This window comes from Natator depressus, chromosome 22 (assembly GCF_965152275.1).
Source record: "Natator depressus isolate rNatDep1 chromosome 22, rNatDep2.hap1, whole genome shotgun sequence".
NCBI classification, from domain to species: domain Eukaryota; kingdom Metazoa; phylum Chordata; order Testudines; family Cheloniidae; genus Natator; species Natator depressus.
Window position 1 is genome coordinate 18,735,906 of NC_134255.1, and position 22,914 is coordinate 18,758,819.

General features: G+C 48.8%; 1 protein-coding gene across 3 annotated transcripts; it reads left to right on the forward strand.

Annotated features, from left to right (window-relative positions):
• The first annotated feature begins 7,870 nt into the window (after positions 1-7,870).
• On the forward strand, positions 7,871-21,707 carry CD3E (CD3 epsilon subunit of T-cell receptor complex). 3 transcript variants are annotated; one of them, XM_074936645.1, is made up of 7 exons: positions 7,871-7,941; positions 8,826-8,942; positions 10,471-10,494; positions 16,935-17,132; positions 18,186-18,338; positions 19,186-19,232; positions 19,641-21,707. In XM_074936645.1, the coding sequence occupies exons 2-7, from the start codon at positions 8,894-8,896 to the stop codon at positions 19,695-19,697; spliced, it is 528 nt and encodes a 175-aa protein (XP_074792746.1). In that variant the 5' UTR covers positions 7,871-7,941; positions 8,826-8,893; the 3' UTR covers positions 19,698-21,707. The 3 variants fall into 3 exon arrangements, with proteins under 3 accessions (XP_074792746.1, XP_074792745.1, XP_074792744.1); XM_074936644.1 differs by lacking the exon at positions 7,871-7,941 and adding an exon at positions 7,951-8,058; XM_074936643.1 differs by lacking the exon at positions 7,871-7,941 and adding an exon at positions 8,642-8,709.
• The last annotated feature ends 1,207 nt before the right edge of the window (positions 21,708-22,914 follow it).

The window sequence follows — 22,914 nt, forward strand, 5'->3', positions numbered from 1 at the left end:
AGGCCTGTGTCTGTCTAAAGTACATATATGGCTCTCCTCAGCAGCCATGCCATGCAGGGCCTCCCAGGTGTGCCCAGGGTGTTGTGCCAAAGGATGGAATTTGATAGGTGTTGCATAGCCCTCACTGGTGTGCGGAAGTGTGCGCCAGGGAAGAGGAAGAGGCCCAGCTTTACCCACATGCATGCAAGTTTGTTCTTGCAGACACAAGTCATCAATTCACAGCCTAGGCAGCAGCCGGGGAAACTGAACACAGCTGCTGCCATGTCCCAGCCTGGAGCAACCTGTCGAGTGGGTGAGCTGATTACGCGCAGGGACACCTCAGGGGATAGGACGGGCCAGAGGGGGCCAGTCGTTATCGTTCGTGTCTGTTCTGCAGAGCTACAGCACCTTGGCTCCTAACGCAGCTGCAGGTTGGTCTAGAATTACTGGGCAGAGGAACATGGCTTGAAGTCAGGCCTGAACTTGCAGCAGTTTGGCAACAGGCTTCTGTTTTTAACCCTTCACTTTTGCCAGGCAGAGGCAGGCAGTCCGCTCCCATTCCACAGTCTTGCTTCCCATTTTGAGGGGGGATCACAGGGTAGTGGTTTCAGTGTAGATGTTTGGGCTCACATAGGCAGGGAGGAGCACTGGGCAGGGCATGAACAGAACCATGGTGTGGACAGCATGAGATAATCTGTGACCCCTCTTAGAAGCCACACTCCTTTGGGAATTGATGCTTTTACACTATGTCCCTGGAAATGTAGCTTTTTCTAGTTGTTCCCAGAGAAAGAAAAACATACTAGTGCCTTGATTATCAGCGGTGGGTCAATATTTGTATAACACCTTACACCCAAGCACTTTACAAACCCCGTGAAGACAGCATCACAGAAATGCAGCCACCTCTGGGGTGTAGCATAGCAACTAGGAACACAGCAGTGGGAAGGATGGGATGTATAGACCTAGGATCCTGGAGCAAGACCCCTTCTCTTCTTATGAAAACTGCCCAGTGGGATCTTTAATGTCCATGCAGACAACCAATCAGCTCCTGCTCAAACAATTCAGCCTCACTGCCCTCCCACAGCTGGGAACAGAGCCCAGGAATCCTCATTCCTGGCTCCCTGCTCCTTCAAGCAACTGGACTCCACTACCTTTGACCGCAACATTAAAAGTCATTTAAATGAGAGTAGGGAAATCCTGGCACTGTGTCCAGGCAGGTCTCCAGCAGGCAGGGCATGTCCCACAGATCAAGAGTGCAAGGCAGATTAGGAGACAATGACTCGTCAAGAGACTGAATTTCAAACCAACAAAGAGCCTTTAGGGAAGGCTGGGCAATGGCAGATGATTAACCCACTCCTCACCCCCTCTCAGCTTCTGTCCCTGGGCAGCAGCCCTCATTGGGCAGCCCCGAAGTCTTTAATTCACACTTTGAAGGAAGAAGCACAAAAGCCCCAACATTAACCAACCTTTTCTGCAGACCATGAAAGCCAAGGCCCTGCTCTTCCTGTATTTTCTGAGAGGCGGGTGAGACTCAGCCATACATTTGCAGTGCTGGTGTCGGTCTCTTTGCTCACTTAGCAAGAGCAGGTCCCAGGAACTCCACATGGGATCAGCCACATGAATCATTTTCAAATGGGAGCAGGGTCTTGTGATGAAAGCAAGGAATTGTAAAGCAGGACACTGGGGTTCTCTTCCTCATTCTACTGTGAGTTGTTCTCCCCCCCCCCCCCCCCCGAGTTCAACAGGGCTCATTATTCCTTAATAGATGGCATCCATATAGCTCTTTCCATATTCCAAAGCAGCCCCTGGTTTGGGGTGCCACCAGTCAGAGGTGCTGAGCACCCATAGCTCTAGTTAAGATTAATGGGAGCTGTGGGTACTCAGCACCTCTGACAGTCAAGCCCAAGGAGGTCTCAAGCTGGGCTCCCAAGAATCAGTGACCTTTCTGACAACCTGGGCCTAATGATTGACAGTAGTATGTCCTCTCACTGCCAGCCTTTGACCCCATCAGCTGACAAACACACCCAGCCCACCCCTGTCTGTCAGAGACCATCAGTACAAGAACCGTAAAGGGGACAAGAGCAGTGGGTTGTGCTGAAAGGTGAATGTTCAGACTGGAGGGGGGTTAATAGGGCAGTTCCTCAAGGAACTGTGTAGGGGATCAAGCTGATTCAATATTTGTATTAATGATCCCAGCACAAGAAGTAGGCATGTGCTAACAAAGTTTGCTGATCAGACCAAGGTGGGAGGATCAGAATATTACACTGGAAAGTCTGGAGGGCCTGGGGTGGCAGAAACGGGATGCAATTCAGTAGTACAAAGCACAAGGTCAGGCACTTCGGGCCTAACTAAGAATCGCTGCTACAAGCTGGGGGCTCGTCAGCTGGAAGTGACAGAAGAGGGGTGTGGGTGTACAGGGGCTCACTCACCACCAGAGCATCTCCTTGGGACCAGGCACGGCATAGCTGCTGCCTCGCTGTATAGCTCCCCCTGCTGACGGTCACGCCATCATTGCAGTGGTCTCTCTTCCCACAACAAGAAAAGGAGGACTTGTGGCACCTTAGAGACTAACCAATTTATTTGAGCATAAGCTTTCGTGAGCTACAGCTCACTTCATTGGCTGCATCCAATGAAGTGAGCTGTAGCTCACGAAAGCTCATGCTCAAATAAATTGGTTAGTCTCTAAGGTGCCACAAGTCCTCCTTTTCTTTTTGCGAATACAGACTAACACGGCTGCTACTCTGAAATCCTCCCACAACTTGGCCCTTTGGCCAGATCACACTTCAGTCTAACAGAGTCCAAGCAAGCTACAGTCCAATGACCTTACAGCAAGTCCTGCCTCGGTCCCTGAGCTCCATGGTTCTCACACCCCATACCACCACGGGTTTCACCCCACATTCCTCACGGGCTATCAGGGGAACTCAGGCCCTCCCTCTATGCTGGGGTCCAGCCCTAGGACCCTATAGCTGGCAGTTAAAGTCTCCTCCCTCTGACTCCTTGGTGCCTCCCACCTCTTTTGCCCCCCACAGAGTGACTACAGACCCTTTCTTTTTATCTTTGGCTGATTTTTGGTGCAACAGCCTCATCACGCAGCTCCTTCCTATTGCAAACGTCCTGGCTTTATAATGACTATGACCCAGCCCCTCCCCAGCTGGGCTTCACATCAATTAACTGCTCTCTCCAAACAGGTATGTTAATTAGCCTCTCAGGCCCACAGTAACCCCTTCAGGGCTTGTGTGGGGTACACACCCCATCATGGGGTCAATCCCAGGATGACTATGAGCCACTAGTGTGATGGGGCTGTGAAAAAGGCAAATGCTATGCTAGGCTGTATCAGGTGAGGCATTTCCAGTAGAGCTAGAAAAGTATTCATACCATTGCACAAGGACTGGTGTGACCTCATCTGGAGTCCTGCACACAGTTCTCATCACCCATGCTCAAAAAAAGAAGAATTTAAACTGGAATAGGTGTGAAGAAGAGCTACGAGGATGATGGGGGGAATGGAGGGCCTGTCTTATAAGAGGAGCCTGGAAGAGCTTGGCCTGTTTAGCCTTGAAAAAAGAAGGCTCAGAGGGGATCTGATTGCTCTCTATAAATGCATCAGGGAGGTAAATACCAGAGAGACTGAGAGCTATTTAAGCTAAAGGACAGTGCTGGTACAGAAACAAATGGATATAAACTGGCCATGAACAAACTCAGGCTGGAAATTATAAGGTTTCTTACCATCAGAGAGGTGAGGTTCTGGACTGCCTCCCAATAGGGGTTGTTGGGGGCAAACAACGGATTAGTTTTAAGAAAGAGCTGGACAAATTTATGAGTGTGATTGTATGACAGGTTTGCTTGTGATGGTAGAGGTGGGGCTCAGCAGTCCTGTGGCTCACTTCCAGTTTGTGGCTCATGTGCCTAAAAGCTCATGCTTCAGGGCTTTAGCTGGCCACCTGCAAGGGTCAGGAAGGGATTTCTCCCCACCCACGCTATATTCTGGATATTGTTGTTTGATTTATCTCCTTCCTCTGAAGCATCAGGGATGGCCATGGCTGGAGATAGGATATAGAACAGGGAGGGCCCGGACTCTGAGGTGGCATTAAGCATCCTGTGTCAGGCACTCAGCTGGCTGGTTCCTGCTCACATGCTCAGGTCTAACTGATCCCCATAGCAGGGGTCAGGAAGGAATTTCCCCCTGGGTCAGATTGGCAAGCACCTTGGGAGGTTTCACCTTCCTCTGCAGAGCGTGGATGCGGGTCACTTGCCAGGATTATCTGCCATTTCCCTGCCATTGCAGAGACCTTGGGCGCTGGTGCACTTCAGTCCCTCCTGTTCTCTGCCTGTGGCATGTAATAATCTAGTTTCCTGAGGGCTGTGATACCTTGGTCTCATTTCAGTTGCTGGGTTCAGTGTGCAGGTGCTGGATGGTGCTGGTGGCCTGTGACGTACAGGAGGTCAGACTAGATGATCTGGTCGTCCCTTCTGGCCCTAAACTCTATCACTCTTGCAATACTTTTATTAACCTCCAACAGCCTGCACAGTGTCCAGTGGGGCTGAAAGCCAGGAGTTTAGCTTACCTGTCTGTACTCACAATAAAGGCAATTCACAGTGTTAATATCATGGACAGCTATCCTGGGCCAATGGGGGCGGCTGGGCCTGGCTGGAAGCTTATGGGAAGAGTCAGTTCTTAATCTGCAATGTCTCCTTTGCTGGCTCGGCATGTCTGAGCAGGATCACGCCCCAGGCACCGCTGGTTAAAGAGAAGCCCTGAGTGCTCTTTTGAAAGAAGATGGCATAAATAAAATTTCCACTAGCTACAAATAGCATCTCATTACATGTAATGCAAGCCCAATATAGTCATAGTTACCTGAAGCCTTTAAACAATGAATTTCCAGAAAAAAAGAATAACCTGAGCTGGATTCCCCCAGCCAGCTGGGGCTGGGCATGTCTGCTGGGAGGAGGAGCAAAACCAGGTACAGGAACGGGCTGTGAGAGGAGATGATGAACTGATACATCCCCAGGTCTGGCTTCTGTCGCCATTAGAGGAGTGTCTGCACTGGCCTTTTCCTTACAATCTCCTTGAACCCTCACAGCACCCATGCAGCGCCACCAGGGGGAGCCAGAGAGCGCGCTAATGTTTGAAGCCCTGTACCATGTAACTCTGTTCGGAGCAGGTCCCGGCGACAGCTGAAGATGTTGGCACCTTGCCCTCAGTAACACCCCCAACGGTGTAGCTGCACCGGTGTTAGCAAGGAGGGGAAACGTCAGGGTGACAAGCTCAGCGTAGAAGGCCTGGGCTTCACCTACAACTTAGGCCAACCTAGCCACATCACTCAGAGCTGTGAACAATTTCAACCTACTCTCCCCTATAGTCACAGCTCAGTCAAAGAAAGAATTCTTCAGTCGATCTAGCTACAGTGGATTTACCAGAGTGACGGAGAAACCCCCTCCTTCGCTGTAGGAAGCGTCTACACTGCTGTTGTAGTGTTGCATACCCTGAGGATCGGCCTCTCCCCAACCCTTGGAGGAGGAGAACTCTGCTCCCGTGGGATGTCCAAATTTGGAAAGAAAGTGAGTTCCCTGGGCCCTAGCATGCTACAGGGGAGAAGAGAGGATGTTGAAGAGGTAGGCGCCCCCCCTGGTGGAATTGTGTGGCTCTTACATGGATGATAAAACCCAGTATATCTGTTTAAATGCAGCTTCCACCTATAGGGATTTTTTTTCAAAAGACAATTCAAGCCATCCACCCACCTGCACATAGACATCTCAACTTCCCCAAAACCACAGCTTCCAATGCTGGCGTTGTTTGCTTGGCTCTATCCCTCCCAGGCAGACCATAAACTAGCTTCCAGGCTCTTTAATGTGTGGGGGTCTTTTGGACATGATTTTACAAACTAAGGTCCCAGCTGCCCTTGGCAACTTTTACAGGAGAAGGGGTTTATCCCAACACCCCCTTTCTGGTGCTGAGTGCTGTTTGGCCCTGTATACATGAAAAATGAATGTTACTGGAAATGGGCAAATATAAATTGAGGTTTGCAACAGAAGTATAAACACCAAATGAAAATACAGTATAGGCTTGCTTTGAAATCCCACACTGGGCTACTTGAGTGAAAGTGAGACAATGAGCAAAACAGTCAAACAATTTCCTGTTTGGAGTAGATTGGCAATTCCAGCCTTGACACTCCTGAGTCCTAGACTGTCACAGGGACCAAAGTTAGAACTGTCGCATATGGATACAAGTAACTTAGGCTTGAATAGAGACTGGGAGTGGATGTGTCATTACACAAAGTAAAACTATTTCCCCATGTTTATTTTTCCCACCCCCACTGCTCCTCCAACGTTCCTGTTAACTGCTGGAAATGGCCCACCTTGATTATCACTACAAAAGGTTTTCTCCCCCCCTTTCCTGCTGGTAATAGCTCATCTTAAGTGATCACTCTCCTTACAGTGTGTATGATAACACCCATTTTTTCATGTTCTGTGTGTATATAAATCTCCTCACTGTATTTTCCACTGAATGCATCCGATGAAGTGAGCTGTAGCTCATGAAAGCTTATGCTCAAATAAATTGGTTAGTCTCTAAGGTGCCACTAGTACTCCTTTTCTCTTTACAGTTAGAAAAATAACTGATGCATGTTAAATAACCCACTGGAATTCTTTCCTGAGGCTGAGCCCCTGAACCCGGCGTTAGGGACAATGTCTACTGGATGCAGCGTTCTCCTCTCCCTCTGTGTGCTCGTTCATCAATGATCATTTTATCAGCACCAGATATATGGATGCACTTTGGGGAAGCTTCATTTAAAGCATCAGCCAGGACATTTCACTTGTAGCTGGCTCAACGGTGTTCTCCAGTCTCACTTCTTTTGGAAGCGGGGGCAGTCCCTGCTTCCATGGACAGGGTTATTGGCAGCTGGAGTGAGGAGTCACTGAGGGTCTGATCTGATTAGGGTTGCCAAGTTTGGTTGGATGTATTCCTGGAGGTTTCAGCACCTGACATGATCTTTAATCAAAGATTAATCTTTAATTCCTGGAGACTCCCAGACAATCCTGGATGGTTGGCAACCCTAGATTGGATGTTTATCCCCTTCCCCTGCCCTGCCCCAGGCACCACAGGGCTGTCACTAGGAGATCCAGCTGAATCATATGCTTAGACAACAGGGAATTGAGGGAGCTAAAAACCAAAATTGATTTTGGGATTGCATTAGTAAATAAAGGAAACACTGTGTTTGGAACAGAAGTTTCTTTATCTCACTTTGTTAAAAATGAACAAAGTTAATCTGGTACAAAACTGCTCATTCGAGTGCTATTCAAGAGCTATTAGTATATTATTTTTTAACTCTAGCCCCAAAAATACAGAAGTTATCTACACCCCTGTGCATGACCAGGGCCCAAGTTTGTTGCTTTTCTGCTCCCAGCCAGGAGCTGCCACACTGTTAGTCACGAACTCCACCCCTAGAGGGAGAAGAGCCGCTATCCCCAGCTCATGCTGAACTTTCTGGTGTGACGAACAGGGTGCATCTTCTCATTCTGTAATCAGCCGGCAGGCCAGGAGCTGGGGAAATGGACAGAGCCCTGCCCCACCACATCACAGCTCAGCATTATAACTAGCTATTTATTTACTTCTGGCACAGGCCACCATACACGGGGTTCTTTAAAGGCAGAAACCTTGCTCCAAGGAGAGTGCTGTCTAAAGACAGACCGGCCGATAGACAGGCCTTGGGAAGGCATATATGGTTACGGTAGTCTCAGGTCATTCCTCCGGCTTGTCATTCCTAGCAGCAAATAGTGTGGAGGGTAGTAGTGGCCTCTCCAGTGCACACAGGGAGAATGTTCTACCCACAGGGGCAGTGTGGCAGGAAGCCCAGAGATGTCAGGGTGAGAAGCTGACACGGGCCGTGAGACAAAGATGGTTCCAAACCAGGCCTGCAGTGACTGAACACCACCACACGGCTCCCTGGTGTCTGGTGAGAAATAAAATTGGTAGGTGCAATCCAGTCCCTAGTGGCTTCCCTACCACAAAAGCACCATCACAGCTGGCACCCAGGCTGGCAGAGGGGCCTCGAGCAGAGTAAATCCAGCACCAAAGCCTCAGAATTAGTGAGTTACTCCATTTAATTTTGTTCTGATCTGTTTCTTGGTTCCAGGCGTGTTATTCAGCTCCCCTTTACTGAGGTTTCTCTGAGGCTCCATACCCCACTTGTCACCACAGCACTTGAACACCTGTTTCTTTGTATTATTGTCACTATTGTTGGTGTGTTTTTTTTTTGCAATAGCACCAAGGGGCGGGAATCAAAGTGCTAGGCACTGTACAAACCCATAGCTTAGGCAGAGGCAGCCCCTGCCCTGAAGAGCTTACAGGCTATTTTATGCTCGTTGCACAAGGTGTCTTTGTCTGCCGCTGGCTGTTGCATTTCTTGCAGCCTGTCTAGTGGTTATGTTTGTTGCCGTCACTTTGCTAAATTAACTGTAACATTTTGAACTTAACTCAGAAAATATTGTTTAAAAATGGTGGGATACTCTGAAAGCAAATCTGTTGGGGCCAGGTTGTGTGTGCTCCTCTCTCCAGAACACTCTCTGGGCTGGCCTGAGAGTCACCGAGGTGCTTGCAGCACCAGCAGCCCCCTCGTGTTCTCAGTGACACTCGGAAATGTAGGCATCTCGAGCCTCCGCACTTCCTGGCAGGTTTTTTTTTTTTTATCATAGACATCTGCTGTCTCTCTGAGCTGCTTGCATGTTATGCTGGAAACAGTGAGTCTCCTCCGTGCGCCGCTGAACTGATTGTTAGATCCAATTCTGGGAAACAATCCCAGGCCTCTTTCTCATAAACAGAAACTTGAAAGCGCCTGTGTTCTTTCTTTTTGCAGAGCCAGACTGGGTGATGCCAATCTGATTGGAAAGGACAGAAAAGAGAGGGAGTGCGGGGAACACCAGGATGAAGCTAGAGCTTGCTCTGCCTGTTTTGGGGCTCCTGCTCTGTGTGGGTGAGTACAGATGGCTAGAGACCACCAGGTATCAGAAAAGTGACCCCCAAGGGCTCAGGCAAGGAGGGTATTGGCGTGTGCCAGTGGACATCGAGGAGCACCAGCAACTAGGTGTTCTTACACAGCCACAAAGACTTACAGTAAAACTGAAGTTGCCATTTGCTGATGAGAAACGTACCCCCACTAGCAGTGACGTGAGGGGCAATGGAGCAAGGAATCACACCCTGCAGAATCAGAGCAGTCAAGAGAGGGAATTGAGGCATTTCATTCTATATTCTTTTTTAAAAGAGAAGTCAGTTGCTGAGAAGATCCTCGTTATTTATCAGCAGATTCAATAAACTCCCAAGCCCTCACCAATGGTCTGAACAGGCTGGTGAAGGGTACGGGAAGGGCAGTGCTTTGGGCAGCAGAGCGCTCTGGAATCTGGACTCCCCTGTCCTACTGCTTGCTGTTATATTAAATCGCCGTGTGCTCTTGGGCCCGTCGCTTCACTCTCTAGATCTCAGCTTCACAATGGGTAAAGCAGGGATTGTAGTATCCCCTGAATATTGTCAGGGTTAACTGATTAGCGTGTGTAAAGGTAACCAGATGAAAGGCAAAGCATGTGTAAGTGTTATCACTAGATCAATATGCTCATTGGGAAATGGGCAAAAGAAATTTAAAAATAAACTCTGCAGCCACTCTGCCCGTGAACGGCAAACGCCAGTTGCTGGCTTTGATGTGAACTGAAAGAGTTCGGGTTCTCTTTGGCCGTGATCAGTTTGTGTTACTGCACCTGTATTTATTCCCTCCGTCTAAAACAAAGTTCTGTGTGGGGATAAAGCAGCCGATCACCCTGGGGACTGTTACAGGACTGGAAATATCCCCTATGAATTTATTGGTGCTGTTTACACTGACTTGAAAAATCAGCTAAAATTAATTGTCAAGTAACCATTTTTAGTGCCATCCAAGCAGGATCGTGCGCCTGCAGTGACCAGAGAGGCACATGGAGAAACAGGATTGATCACTGGTGTATGGCCAGCTAAAATAAAGGGTGCCACACTGGTGTTCTGACACTGATTTGTGGTACAAAGGGAACAGTGTAGGAACCAAAGAGAGAAAGTTTCCGTTTTTGTTACAAAATCAAAGACTGGGGGGCAGCAAAGGACAGAAGGAATTACAGACCTGGAGGCAGGGGTGGGGGGATTAGAGCAAGTGCCCAGTCTTCTAAGTAGCTCCTTGGGTTTTGAAGGGTTTTTTAGCCTCCAACACCATTTCCTGCCTTCATCCCCATCCCATCTTTGTCTGTGTTTCTAGGATTGGGAAGTTTGATAACATGGATTTAAAACATGAATGCTGTTGGGACGGTTTTCCAATGTCTGCATGGCACCCAGGCGTTTGGCTTTCAAAGCAGCATTATTATTGATTAGTGTTTTGTGTTTACTCCCTAGAGGCAGACTGTTACTAATAAGGGAAAGGATATTTTTAAAGAGATGAGCCAAGGAGAGAGGCAGATTTGCTAACAGTGTTTGTTGTTTTCCTTTTGCAGCTGACACCGTGGCACAGGAGAAATGTAAGTTGATTTTACCATCAATGTTTTTAGCCAAAATAAACACCTCAAAAGCACTGCTGCTAATATTGACCCTCCATTTCTAACCGCTCGGAGGGAATCTAAAGAATGGGGCGTCTTTAACCACTAAACGCATATGCCCATTTGCCTAAGCGCCCATATGAGCGTGAGCATGCAAGTGTGGTCTGGGCCTAACCCAGAACCCACTGAAATCAAGGGGAGTCTTTCCATTGACTCCAGTGGGCCCTGAGCCAGCCCCTACCCGCGTGTCTGTCTCTCTGTGTGTCGGATCATAGAGAATATCTTTACTTCTTTTTAAAAATACAGATCCAGAAAACTTTATACCTGCACACTGGATTCCACCTGGCTCCTTTGCAGTCAGTCGGGGTGTCTTATTATTAAGAATAGTTACTGAGTTTCCCCACCTGTAACATGGGGATACTGATTCTGATCTGCGTAAAGCACTTTGAGAGCTACAGAGGAAAAAGCAAGGTATTATATTATATAATAGTGGCATTTGGGTGGCACCCAGGCCGTATTTAGGAGCAGGGTCGCAATCGGTTTGTGTTACTGCACCTGTATTTATTCCCCTTCTCTAAAACAACGTTCTGTGTGGGGATAAAGCAGCTGATCACCTTCCCCTCTAATCAATGCCTTTGTCTGTGGGATTTCACCTCTGTAGCTTTAGTGAGAGTGAGCTCCCAGCCTCTGTAAAGCAAGTGCTGGCTAAAACCATACACGAGGACAGGGTAATCACAGATGGGAACACGGATCTTTCTTTTATTGGCTTATGCACCTCTCTTTTGTCTAGTGTCTGGTACGCACTGTGGGTCTGATTCTGACCCGCTCCCTAGCACTGTTTTAACGTGGCTGTAGCTTCAGGATTTCAGTGGAGTTTCTCACACTCACAAATTGCTCTACAGAGTTAAACAAAACCATTTCTAACTTAAGGCCCTGATCCTGCAGCAGGCAAACCCATGCAACCACGCAGAGCCCTGCAGTTCTCATTACAAGCTCAGGGCCCAGACCCCCGGGAGCCTCTGTCTCTGCGCTGCACCGTCGCTGTGTCATTGCATGTACACCTTGCAATGAACCAGATCGTTTCTTTTCACAGCAAACAGGCACCTCATTTCCATTTTCCACTTTGAAAAGGGCAGCTGGGGGGACACAGCTTTGGTTTAAAATAATGTTGCCTCGCTAATCTGCTTTAGCCACCTCCGCATTTCTAAAGCATCCCACAAGCGTGGTGCAATTCAAAACCTCTCCCAAGGGAGGGCTAACCTCCAAGGAGACGCATTTCAGTTTGACTGTTATAGGACTGGAAATATCCCCTATCAGTTCATTGGTGCTGTTTACACTGACTTGAAAAAAATCAGCTAAAATTAATGGTTAAGTAATCATTTTTTAGTGCCATCCAAGCAGGATCATGCACCTGCAGAGACCAGAGAGGCACATGGAGAAATAGGATTGATCACTGGTGTATGTTGGGATGGTTTTCCAATGTCTGCATGGCACCCAGGCGTTTGGCTTTCAAAGCAGCATTATTATTGATTAGTGTTGTGTTTACTCCCTAGAGGCAGACTGTTACTAATAAGGGAAAGGATATTTTTAAAGAGATGAGCCAAGGAGAGAGGCAGATTTGTTAACAGTGTTTGTTGTTTTCCTTTTGCAGCTGACACTGTGGTGCAGGAGAACCTTAAGTTGATTTTATCATCAATGTTTTTAGCCAAAATAAACACCTCAAAAGCGCTGCTGCTAATATTGACCCTCCATTTCTAACCGCTCGGAGGGAATCTAAAGAATGGGGCGTCTTTAACCACTAAACGCATATGCCCATTTGCCTAAGCGCCCATATGAGCATGAGCATGCAAGTGTGGTCTGGGCCTAACCCAGAACCCACTGAAGTCAAGGGGAGTCTTTCCATTGACTCCAGTGGGCCCTGAGCCAGCCCCTACCCGCGTGTCTGTCTGTTTGTCGGATCATAGAGAATGTCTTTACTTCTTTTTAAAAATACAGATCCAGAAAACTCTATACCTGCACACTGGGTTCCACCTGGCTCCTTTGCAGTCAGTCGGGGTGTCTTATTATTAAGAACAGTTACTGAGTTTCCCCACCTGTAACATGGAGATACTGATTCTGATCTGCGTAAAGCACTTTGAGAGCTACAGAGGAAAGAGCTAGGTAGTATATTATATAATAGTGGCATTGGGGAGGCACCCAGGTCGTATTTGGAAGCAGGACCCTCTTGGGCTGTGCTCAGCACATATGCATAGGACACCAGTCTCTGCCCTGACTAGCTCACAGTCTAAGAACAGTGTCACAGCTGACTCAGATGGGTAGACAATGGGGTGAATTATTTCCCCTTTTTCCATTTGCATTTTTCCCCTGGGGCAGCAGTCTCACTCACTCTTTCCAACTTTAATTTTTCTCCATCTAATTCCGGTCCACGGGCAAACAATCTCTCCCCACCCCCATATACCTGTGCCCCGCCCACAGTCCATTTTCACTAATCAGAGCCATGCCACGCAGTGTGCATGCTTCTGAAATCTACATTCCGATTGGCCAGTGAGCTGGAAAAGGTGGTTTCTGGGATTGAGAAGGTTTACGTAAGAAAAGCCATACTGGGTCAGACCAAAGATCCATCTAGCCCAGCGTCCTGTCTTCCAACAGTGGCCAATGCCAGGTGCTTCAAAGGGAATTAACAGAACAGGGCAATTATCAAGCGATCCATCCCCTGTCGCCCACTCCCAACTTCTGGCAAACAGAGGCTCAGAATACCATTCCCTCCCATCCTGGCTAATAGCCATTGATGGACCTACCCTCCATGAACTTATCTAGCTCTCTTTTTGAGCCCTGTTATAGTCTTGGCCTTCACAACATCCTCTGGCAAGGAGTTCCACAGGTTGACTGTGCATTGTGTGAAAAAAATACTTCCTGTTTGTTTTAAACTTGCTGCCTCTTGATTTCATTTGGTGACCCCTAGTTCTTGTGTTATGAGAAGGAGTAAATCACACTTCCTTATTTACTTTCTCCACACCAGTCATGATTTTATAGACCTCTATCATATCCTCCCTTAGTCATCTTTTTTCCAAACTGAAGAGTCCCAGTCTTATTAATCTCTTCGTACAGAAGCTGTTCCATATCCATAATCATTTGTTGCCCTTTTCTGAACCTTTTTCCAATTCCAATATTCTTTTTTTGAGATATGGCGACCACATCTGCACACAGTATTCAAGATGTGGGCATACCATGGATTTATATAGAGGCAACATGAGATTTTCTGTCTTATCTATCCATTTCTTAATGATTCCCAATGTTCTGTTCGCTTTTTTGACTGCCACTGCACATTGAGTGGATGTTTTCAGAGAACAATCCATAATGACTCCTAGATCTCTTTCTTGAGTGGTAACAGCTAATTTAGACCCCATCATTTTATGCATATAGTTGGGATTATGTTTTCCAGTGTGCATTTATCAGTACTTTTCATTTATCAGCCTTGAATTTCATCTGCCATTTTATTGCCCAGTCACCCAGTTTTGAGAGATCCCCTCGTCCACATGCTTGTTGACCCCCTCAAACAATTCTAGTAGATTGGTGAGGCATGGTTTCCCTTTACAAAAGCCATGTTGACTATAGCCCAACAAATTATGTTCATTTATGTGTCTGACAATTTTGTTCTTTAGTATAGTTTCAACCAGTTTGCCCAGTACTGAAGTTAAGCTTACCAGCCTGTAATTGCCAGGGTCACCTCTGGAGCCCTTTTTAAAAATTGGCATCACATTAGCTATCCTCCAGTCATTTGGTACAGAAGCTGATTTAAATGATAGGCTACAGATGAGAGTTAGTAGTCCTGCAATTTCACCTTTGAGTTCCTTCAGATCTCTTGGGTGAATGCCATCTGGTCCTGGTGACTTATTACTGTTAATCAATTTGTTCCTCTAATACACCTCAATTTGGGACAGTTCCTCAGATTTGTCCCCTAAAAAGAATGGCTCAGGTTTAGGAATCTTCTTCACATCCTCAACCGTGAAAACCAATTAAAAGAATTAGTTTCTCTGCGATGACCTTATCATCCCTGAGTGCTCCTTTAGCATCTCGATCATCCAGTGGCCCCACAGGTTGTTTAGCAGGCTTCCTGCTCTTGATGTACTTAAAATTTTGTTTGCTATTACTTTGAGTCTTTGGCTACCTGTTCTTTAAATTCTTTTTTGGCCTTCCTAATTATATTTTTACACTTCATTTGCCAGAGTTTATGCTCCTTTCTATTTTCCTCAGTAGGCTTTAACTTCCACTTTTTAAAGGATGCCTTTCTGCCTCTCACTGCTTCTTTTGCTTTGTTGTTTAGCCATAGTGGCTCTTTTTTGGTTCTCTATGTTTTTTAATTTGGGGTATACATTTAAGTTGAGCCTCTCTTATGGTGTCTTTTTAAAAAGTTTCCATGCAGCTTGCAAGGATTGTACTTTTGGTGCTGTACTTTTTAATTTCTTTCAGAGTGGTAGCCATGTTAGTCTGTATCAGCAAAAAGAACAAGGAGTCCCTGTGGCACCTTAGAGGCTAACAAATTTATTTGGGTATAAGCTTTCATGGGCTAAAATCCACTTCATCAGATGCACACAGTGGAAAATACAGTAGGGAGATAGATATCTATCTATATATGCACACACACACACAGAACATGAAAAAATGGGAGTTGCCATACCGACTCTAACGAGACTAATCAATTAAGGAGGGCTATTACAGCAGGCGAAAAAAAATTTTGTAGTGATAGTCAGGGTGGCCCATTTCAAACTGTTGACAAGAAGGTGTGAGTAACAGTAGGGGGAAAATTAGCATGGGGAAGTAGTTTTTAGTTTGTATAATTTCTCTTTAACAAACCTCCTCATTTTTGTGTAGCTCCCCTTTCTGAAATTAAATGCTACAGTGTTGGGCCACTGTGGTGTTTCCCCAGCCAGAGGGATGTTAAATTTAATTATATTGTAGTCACTATCACCAAGTGGTCCAGCTATATTCACCTCTTGGACCTGATCCTGTGCTCCACTTAGGACTAAATCAAAAATTGCCTCTCCCTTGTAGGTTCCAGGACTAGCTGCTCCAAGAAGCAGTCATTTAAGGTGTCAAGAAACTTTCTCTTGATCCCATTCTGAGATTATATGTACTGTGGCAAGATCGCCAATGTTAGTATGGTGGGTCCTGCCCTTTTTTTGGCAGAGGAGCTAAGATACCACCCTTGGCCCCTGCTCTTGGGCCACTGAGGTCCCAGATAGTAGCCCAGGAAGGTGGTAGAGGAGGGAAGCGGGGGAGGGATCTGGGTTGCTTCTCACTCTGAGCCTGAGCCCCAGCAGGTTCTTACTCTCTTCCCCCTTGGGTGGAAAACTTTGGTCCTTAGATGTTGGGAGATGAAGTCTCCCTCCCCTACTGAGGTAGGGTCTGCCTTACCTCAGTTCTCTGTTTTTTCCAATCTTTCTTTTCTGCTCTGTTCCATTTTCCTTCCTCCTAGGACTACCTGAAGCAGGGAGTTTTATTAGGTTCCTGACAGGGCTTAATTGACTACAGGTGCTCCAATTAACCTGTAGCAACCCTCCCTAGTCTACAGGAAAGCACACCTTAATTAGCCTATGGCTTATATATTTCCTCTCTACCACTGCTCTCTGGTTCTTCTGTATCATAGTATCCAGTCAATATGGGGATAATTGAAATCCCCCATTATTATTTAGTTTTTTATTTTAATAGCTTCTCTAATCTTCCTGAGCATTTCAGTCACTATTACCATCCTGGTCAGGTGGTTGGTAATATATCCCTACTGCTATGTTCTTATTATTCGAGCATGGAATTACTATCCATAGAGATTCTATAGTACAGTTTGGTTATGTTCATCTATGTGTCTGACAATTTTGTTCTTTACTGTAGTTTCAGCCAGTTTTCCCGGTTCTGAAGTCAGGCTTACAGGCCTGTAATTGCTAGGGTCACCTCTGGAGCCCTTTTTAAAAATTGGTGTTACATGAGCTCTCCTCCTCCAGTCATTTGGTACAGAAGCTGATTCCAGCAAGGTTTATTCAGTGCTTAAAGTGGTCTGAGAAAAGATTGGGGCATCTATCCAATCCCAGACAAAATCAGCGTTCATGCGCAAGAGAGACAACTGATTACATAATAATGGTGATCAGTTTTTAGCTCATGAAGCCATTGCTTGTGAATGCAGAGAGTGTTATACACTACAACTTCCCCCGAACTGATAACTAGGTTAGAGGTTTTACATTTAACCTAACGATCCCATTCCCAAAGTCCCTCCGAGAGACAAGGCAGTGCTCAAAGTGAGCCCTCAGTGACGCAGCTCCATTGTTAATTATATTTTTGCTGCATCTGGGACCCCCTTGCCCTGCCCATTTTAAGCACTGGTTTTACTGAATACCTCTGTGTTTCTGTTGTTCTTTCTTCCCCTTTTGCAGCAATCACGGTGGTGATCTCTAAGACCAAGGTGACTCTCACCTGCCCCTTTGAAGGAAGTGTAAAATGGAAAAAAGGGGAAACCATAAAAAGTGAAGCTCAAACCTATGAGATTGAGAAGTACGAGAGTTCCGAGAACGACGGGGAGTATACATGTGAGGCCTCCGACGAATCTGTCAAACTTCACCTGAAGGCCAAAGGTAAATGGGAGAGAGCACCCCTTCCATGCGAATAAGCAGGCACATGAGATGTCATGGGAGGCTACAGAGGCTAGCGATTAACTCTGTGACCTTATTGCCCGAAAGATTCACATGCCATAACGTACTCAGAGGCCTGATTTTCAGGGGCGCTGCTGGGACTGACTTCGACACTCAGCTGCTCTGAGGTCCAGCCGGCCCCCCATGAACACTGCAATTCCATGGGGCACTGTTCAAAAGAGTATGTGTTTGCCATGGGATGTGTGGCTCAATTACCGCGCTCTGCACTGGTATGTGGTGTGCTTTGTCCTTGCTGTGTCCTCCATCCCAGAGGTGGCTGCATTTCAAAGGTGCTTTACACGCCTAGCTTGGGAGATGCTTTGGGATGGGAGAGGCTGTATAAATGTGAGACTATTATCTCTCCCCAAGACCAGTGACCTTTCATGGGCTTCAGAGAATCCTGAACCTTCAGGATCTTGGCAGGAGACTCCAGGTCTGGAGGCTTGGAGAGGGCACAGTTCGGTTTCCCCAGTCCCCCTTGGAAACTGAATCAATTCTCCTCCATTCTGACAAAGCCCCTTGCAGCCCATGCGCTGTCTCGGGTGTCTGGGGAGCTGCTCAGGGAACCCGAGAATCTCTGCGCTCTTTCCGGCACAGACAGAAAGGGCTGGGGGTGGGGGGAGCATGGAATGAGCTGTTACAACCCGGGGATGTTTGCACCCTGCTGCCAGGGGCCATGCAGAAAAACGAGGGGACATTTCAGTCACTGACCGCTCCAGCCACCCCAGAGGTGTTGGCGGAGTGAGGTGTGTGTAGGGGGGAACAGAAAGGTCTCTCCCTTCTCCCTTCACTTCTCCGCTTACTGTTCTTGCTCCCCTTGTGACGTGTGTGGTCTCCATCCACGCAAAGCAAGTGGGTGAGGTCTGGGCCGGCCAAACATTGGGCATTTGCCCAGCAGTGTCTCTGGGCTGGGACTTGTGACTCCCACCTCCCGCTGTCCCCCGCTCTGCCCTTCTCCCTCTCGCTGAGCTCCTGACCTGTCCCTTCCCACCGCAGTCTGCGAGAGCTGTGAGGAGCTGGATGTCTTGACAGTGGCCGGGGTCATCATCGCAGATCTCCTCATCACCCTCGGGGTGCTGATCCTGGTCTATTACTTCAGCAAGAACCGGAAGGGGCGAGTCGGTGGCAGTGCCGGAGTTCATCCGAGAGGTAAGAGCCGGTTCGAATCTCTCCTGTGAATAAGTCGCATGAGCACCCTCAACTGGGCTGGGCCCCACAGGGGGAGACGCTGGGGTCAAGCCCACCTCAGGCTCCTCCTGCTGCTCACCACACCCTGGGCTGCCCTTCGTGTGGGGAAGGTGCAGCTGCCATTTTGTGCTGAAAGTGCCCCAGCCACAGGACCCGTTGCACAGGCTGTGGTGAAGCCGCCACGAGAGAGGCAAAGGGAGGGTAGGGCAGGCTGGAAGGGCTGGCCTGCTCTAGCCGCCTCCCCGGCGGTATCACGGCACAGCCGCCCTCAAGCATTCACACCACAACTCAGGCCCTAACCTCAGGGAGTTGGCTTAAAAATCATGAGATTTTATTTAAATGAGAAATGTGGGGGGATTGTCTCTGCTCTCTGAGCCCATCGGTGGGGTCACATTTTTAGGCCTTTCTCTGCAACCAGGAGGGCTAGAAACTGCCTTGTTTTAAAATGGAAGCTGAGATTCTTGTGCAGTCTCTTGATTCCCGCAGTGGGGGCATTAAGACGTACACCACAAGTCACCGGCACACCCAAGAGCTGGCAGCGCTGCATTTTGCACCCCGGGCAGAGCGTCCTTTGATTCAGGGGCTGGAGGCCTGTGTCTCGGAGGACAGTCCTGCATTCTGGGTGTGACAAGGCCAGGTGCTCAGGGCCGAGGTGTCTCAATTGGGCCCTAAAAATCGGTGGACATTTTGTGCCCTGTTCCTGAAACACCCACGGAGCCGCGGGGATGAGTCACGCCTGCGAAGCTCTGTGTCTGCACTAAGAATCAGTAGTTTTCCATCTGAATGTTCTCCCTGCTTTGCCTTCCAGGCCAGAAGATGGTGCGCCCCCCACCTGTGCCAAACCCGGACTATGAGGTAACGGGAACCAAAGGGTGGGGTCCTTCTCTGCTCTTGGCCTTTCCAGAACTGTTGGGATTGGGGTCACAACCTTCTTGGTGGATGATGACAGCTGAGAAATTACAGCATTGGTCCAGCTCCAGGCTTCACCTGGGTGGAGGGGAAGGCGTGACTGAGAGCAGGGCCATGTGTCTTCCTAAGGGTAGTTATTTATCCGTACGACAAGGAGTCATCAACAGAAGGATCATCACAACATGCAGGGTACAGTGTGCATACCCAGAGCTGCACGCTCCCTGCACCCAAGTCACACCTGGTGGTAGCACTGAGGAGCCCCAGCCCTGGCACAGAGCCCAGTTGTAGAAGGTGCTGTCACTGTGCTATGTTAACGCAAGAGCCTGTTGCTCACATCTGCTCCTGTTCCCACAGCCCATCAGGAAGGGTCAGCGGGAAGTGTATGCCGGGCTGCAGTCCAGGGGCTTCTGAATCGCCCTGCAGATGGCAGGTTGGACGAGAGCAGCTAAGGGGCCCCCAGCTTCTGTCCCATGTGATACAGATTCTCTGCAGTCCGTGCTGGGCAGCCGTGCATTCTGGGGACCAGCCCAGCAGCTGCAACGGGAGACGCTGCCGCTCCTTGGACACCCTCCTTTCTGCCTTCGATTTGACCCCAGGGAACAGACGCTGACTAAAGAAACAAGAAGAAGAGGTTTTCCCCATTAAATAACCGTAGCTTTCTCCTCTTCGGGCTTCTCCTGGGACTGCTGGGCTCTCCTGATCACCCTTTCCAAACTGCTGGGGAAACCCTTTCACTCTTCAGTTTTATTTATTTCAGTCACATGCTTTGATTTTTCTCTCCAGTACCCTGCGCCATTGATCTCGTCCTGACACTCGGATGGCCTCTTTCCTGCCCAGGGCAAAGAGGGACACGGTCCAGTGTCCTGAGCACCAGCCCGGGAGCCAGGAACACCTGAGCTCTGACCCCAGCTCTGACACTGAGTCCCTCTGTGACTGTGGCTAAGTCCCTCCCCCTCAGCTTCCCCATCTGTATCACTTGGGCAGAGACTCACCCGCTTCCCAGAGATGCGTTAAGTAGTGCATGTAGACCCTCTCGAGTACTGGGGCTTGGCTGGCTCTCTCCTGGTCCTCTGGTTTTACATTAGTTCCCATTTCCCTTCCCAGGATAGTAACGATGCTGTCACCACATTCCCTGGGGCTCGAAAGGGAGATGCAATGGTCACTATGGTCCATAAGGCGTAGAAGTGGCTGTGTGCACATCCACCATATTCCTCCTTCAGCCCCGTCCCCATCTAGCTTGTGCTTTGCAGTGTTCTTCTGGCCACCGCTAGCGTTCGGGATGTAAGTCCCTGTGCTGCGATCCGTGGGCCCAGGTGCAGTCTGTCAGTCATGCTCACCTGGGCCTGTCTCAGCAGCGACAGAGCAGTTCATTGAAAACACAGCTCTGGCTGTCCTTTCCAGTCATGCTCAGCATGCCTGTCCTTGCTGTGGGGTCACAGACAGCCCCAACACCCCTTTCCGGAGCCCTGCCTAGGGGGAAACAGGGCTTGAGCCCTTTCTGGCATCTCTGGGATGGATAAAGTCGGCCTGGAAGGAGGGGATTTAATTATCAGCAGTGGACACCTGGCACCGCCTGGTTTTGCTGGAGGACCTGGTGGTTCTCTCAGGAAGGTGCCATGTATGGGGCCTAAATAGAAGGCGTGTGGACCCTTCAGCACATGCCCCTTCTCCCCCACAGCCTCCTCTAAACATTGTCACAAAGCAGGTCATCTGTAGGCCCCTCAGTAGGGTGCTTAAGTGGCTGATTGAGTCTTTAACCCTTATTAGTAAATTACAGTAGCACTTGGAAGCCCCAGTCAAGATCCGGGCCCCACCGGGCTGGGTTCTGCCGAGGAGCATTGTCCCTCCCCAGAGACATCACTGTCTCAGGGGGACGAGACGCGTGAGAGGGGACTGGCACCGTTTTCCAGTTCCAGGGGAACTGACCTCAGGGCTCCTGACCCCCCCAGTGCCTTAACCACAGGACGTTTTCCCTCTGGAGAAGTCCTATAGAATTTAAGAGCAGCAAAACCCATAGGGCTGTGTAGAAATTAGCCCAAACCATAGAGAACTCCAGACAGAATGAGACCCTTTCCATAGGTTTTTATTTTTACTCAGCCTGTGGAATTCTATAGCAGGGACCCCCATTCCTGTTTCAGTTCTATAGCGTGGGCCAAAACCACATCTAGAAATAGGAGCATTTTCTAGTAACTGTGTGAGGACTTTCCCGGCAGGGCTGTACAAACCCCGTGTTCTGAGTGAGTCTCCTCTGGCTCACCTCGCTCCAACCCCCTTCCTTGCTGCCTCCTCCCTCTTCTGTTCCAGCTCTGGCTCTCAGGCTGCGTCCTGGCTCAATGGTGTCTGTTACCAAGATGGCGAGTTTGTCTGTATTGAGAAAGGCCTGTTTGAACATTTATGATGCAAGTATTTCTAAAAGTGCATTATGCAGCCGATAAACTGGCAGAGCTCTGCCCCTGGATCTGCATGGAAGGGTGTTTCCAATTCATGCTTTAACAACACAGCCGTTGCTCAGAGGCCTCTGCGCAGGAAAGACCCGGGACTGCAAAAGCTGCTGGGGTCACCACTGAGGTGCACTGGCAGCAGTGTACAAAGGCGCCAGGGCTAGGCAGTGCGGTGAGGGGTAGACAGCAAACAGGGGAGTGAAATGGCCAGGCTAGAGGAGGGATGTCATCAGCAGAGCTGGGGGTAGGGCTGGAATAGCTGGGGGCTGCAGGTCAGGCCTGGGGCAACATAAACAAGGTTGTGGTCACTTACACTCAATTTAACAAACAATTTTCAAAAGCCAGTTAAAATGATCCGGTTTCATGAAGGTGGCAGGACAGATGTGGGGAGTGGGATTCAGACTTGTGTCCTTTTCCCGAGAGCCACATGGGCGGCTGGGAGCAGACATCAGTGTCTGGCTTAGCCCAGGGCTGAGCAGAGTCAGTTTTCTATTGCTCAGAGGGGAGACATCGCTCCGGAGAGGAAGCAGCAGTAACTGGGGTGGGCTGTGGTTTAGCCCTGGTGTCTCAGCACAGCGAGGAGTGAGCACCCAGCCAGCTTTGAGCCTCGAATCAGTGTGCTTGGCCTGGAGGATGTGGTTACAGAGGCAGGCACAGCTGGGTTTACGTTGCAAGCCCTACATGTCGAGAGGAGAGAGTTTGCAAGCAAGAGCCAAACAGAACTACCACCCCCACCCCACAGTCCTGAAAACCCCCAGGGCCAGGTTCGCTACTGGTATAAATGGATGTCACTCTACTGAAGTCAAGACAGTAGTGAAGTTATTGACCTCAGCCCCCTGGTGCAGCTGTATTGCCATGGCTGGGGTCAGAACAGGGATGTGATTCATTTCACAGCCCAGACAGGAACAGCTGCTCTGGATGTGCAGTGGGTCAGATCCTGCTCCCAGCCACACCCTTGTGATCAAACTGCCTTCCACAGGGCTGCCAGCATGAGTAACCATCATCTCACTGCAGTGTCTCTACACAGCAGCCTACAAACTGACACGTCCCTGTCTTCTCGCTTGGCTGCAGTTGTACCTACAAACATTGTCAGCATAATGCCTCCTTAGGCCAGAATTGCACAGAGAAAACCCCAGTGCCACATAAAGGAAAGAGGCGAATAAGGGAACTGACCCTTTCAGATTTGC

What these genes read in the sequence shown, in the direction of transcription:
- CD3E (XM_074936645.1), top strand. Translation starts at nt 8,894, where the DNA reads ATGAAGCTAGAGCTTGCTCTGCCTGTTTTGGGGCTCCTGCTCTGTGTG. An exon ending in GGGGCTCCTGCTCTGTGTGG is followed by an intron (nt 8,943 to 10,470) that starts GTGAGTACAGAT and finishes TTCCTTTTGCAG; the next exon opens with CTGACACCGTGGCACAGGAG. An exon ending in ACTTCACCTGAAGGCCAAAG is followed by an intron (nt 17,133 to 18,185) that starts GTAAATGGGAGA and finishes TTCCCACCGCAG; the next exon opens with TCTGCGAGAGCTGTGAGGAG.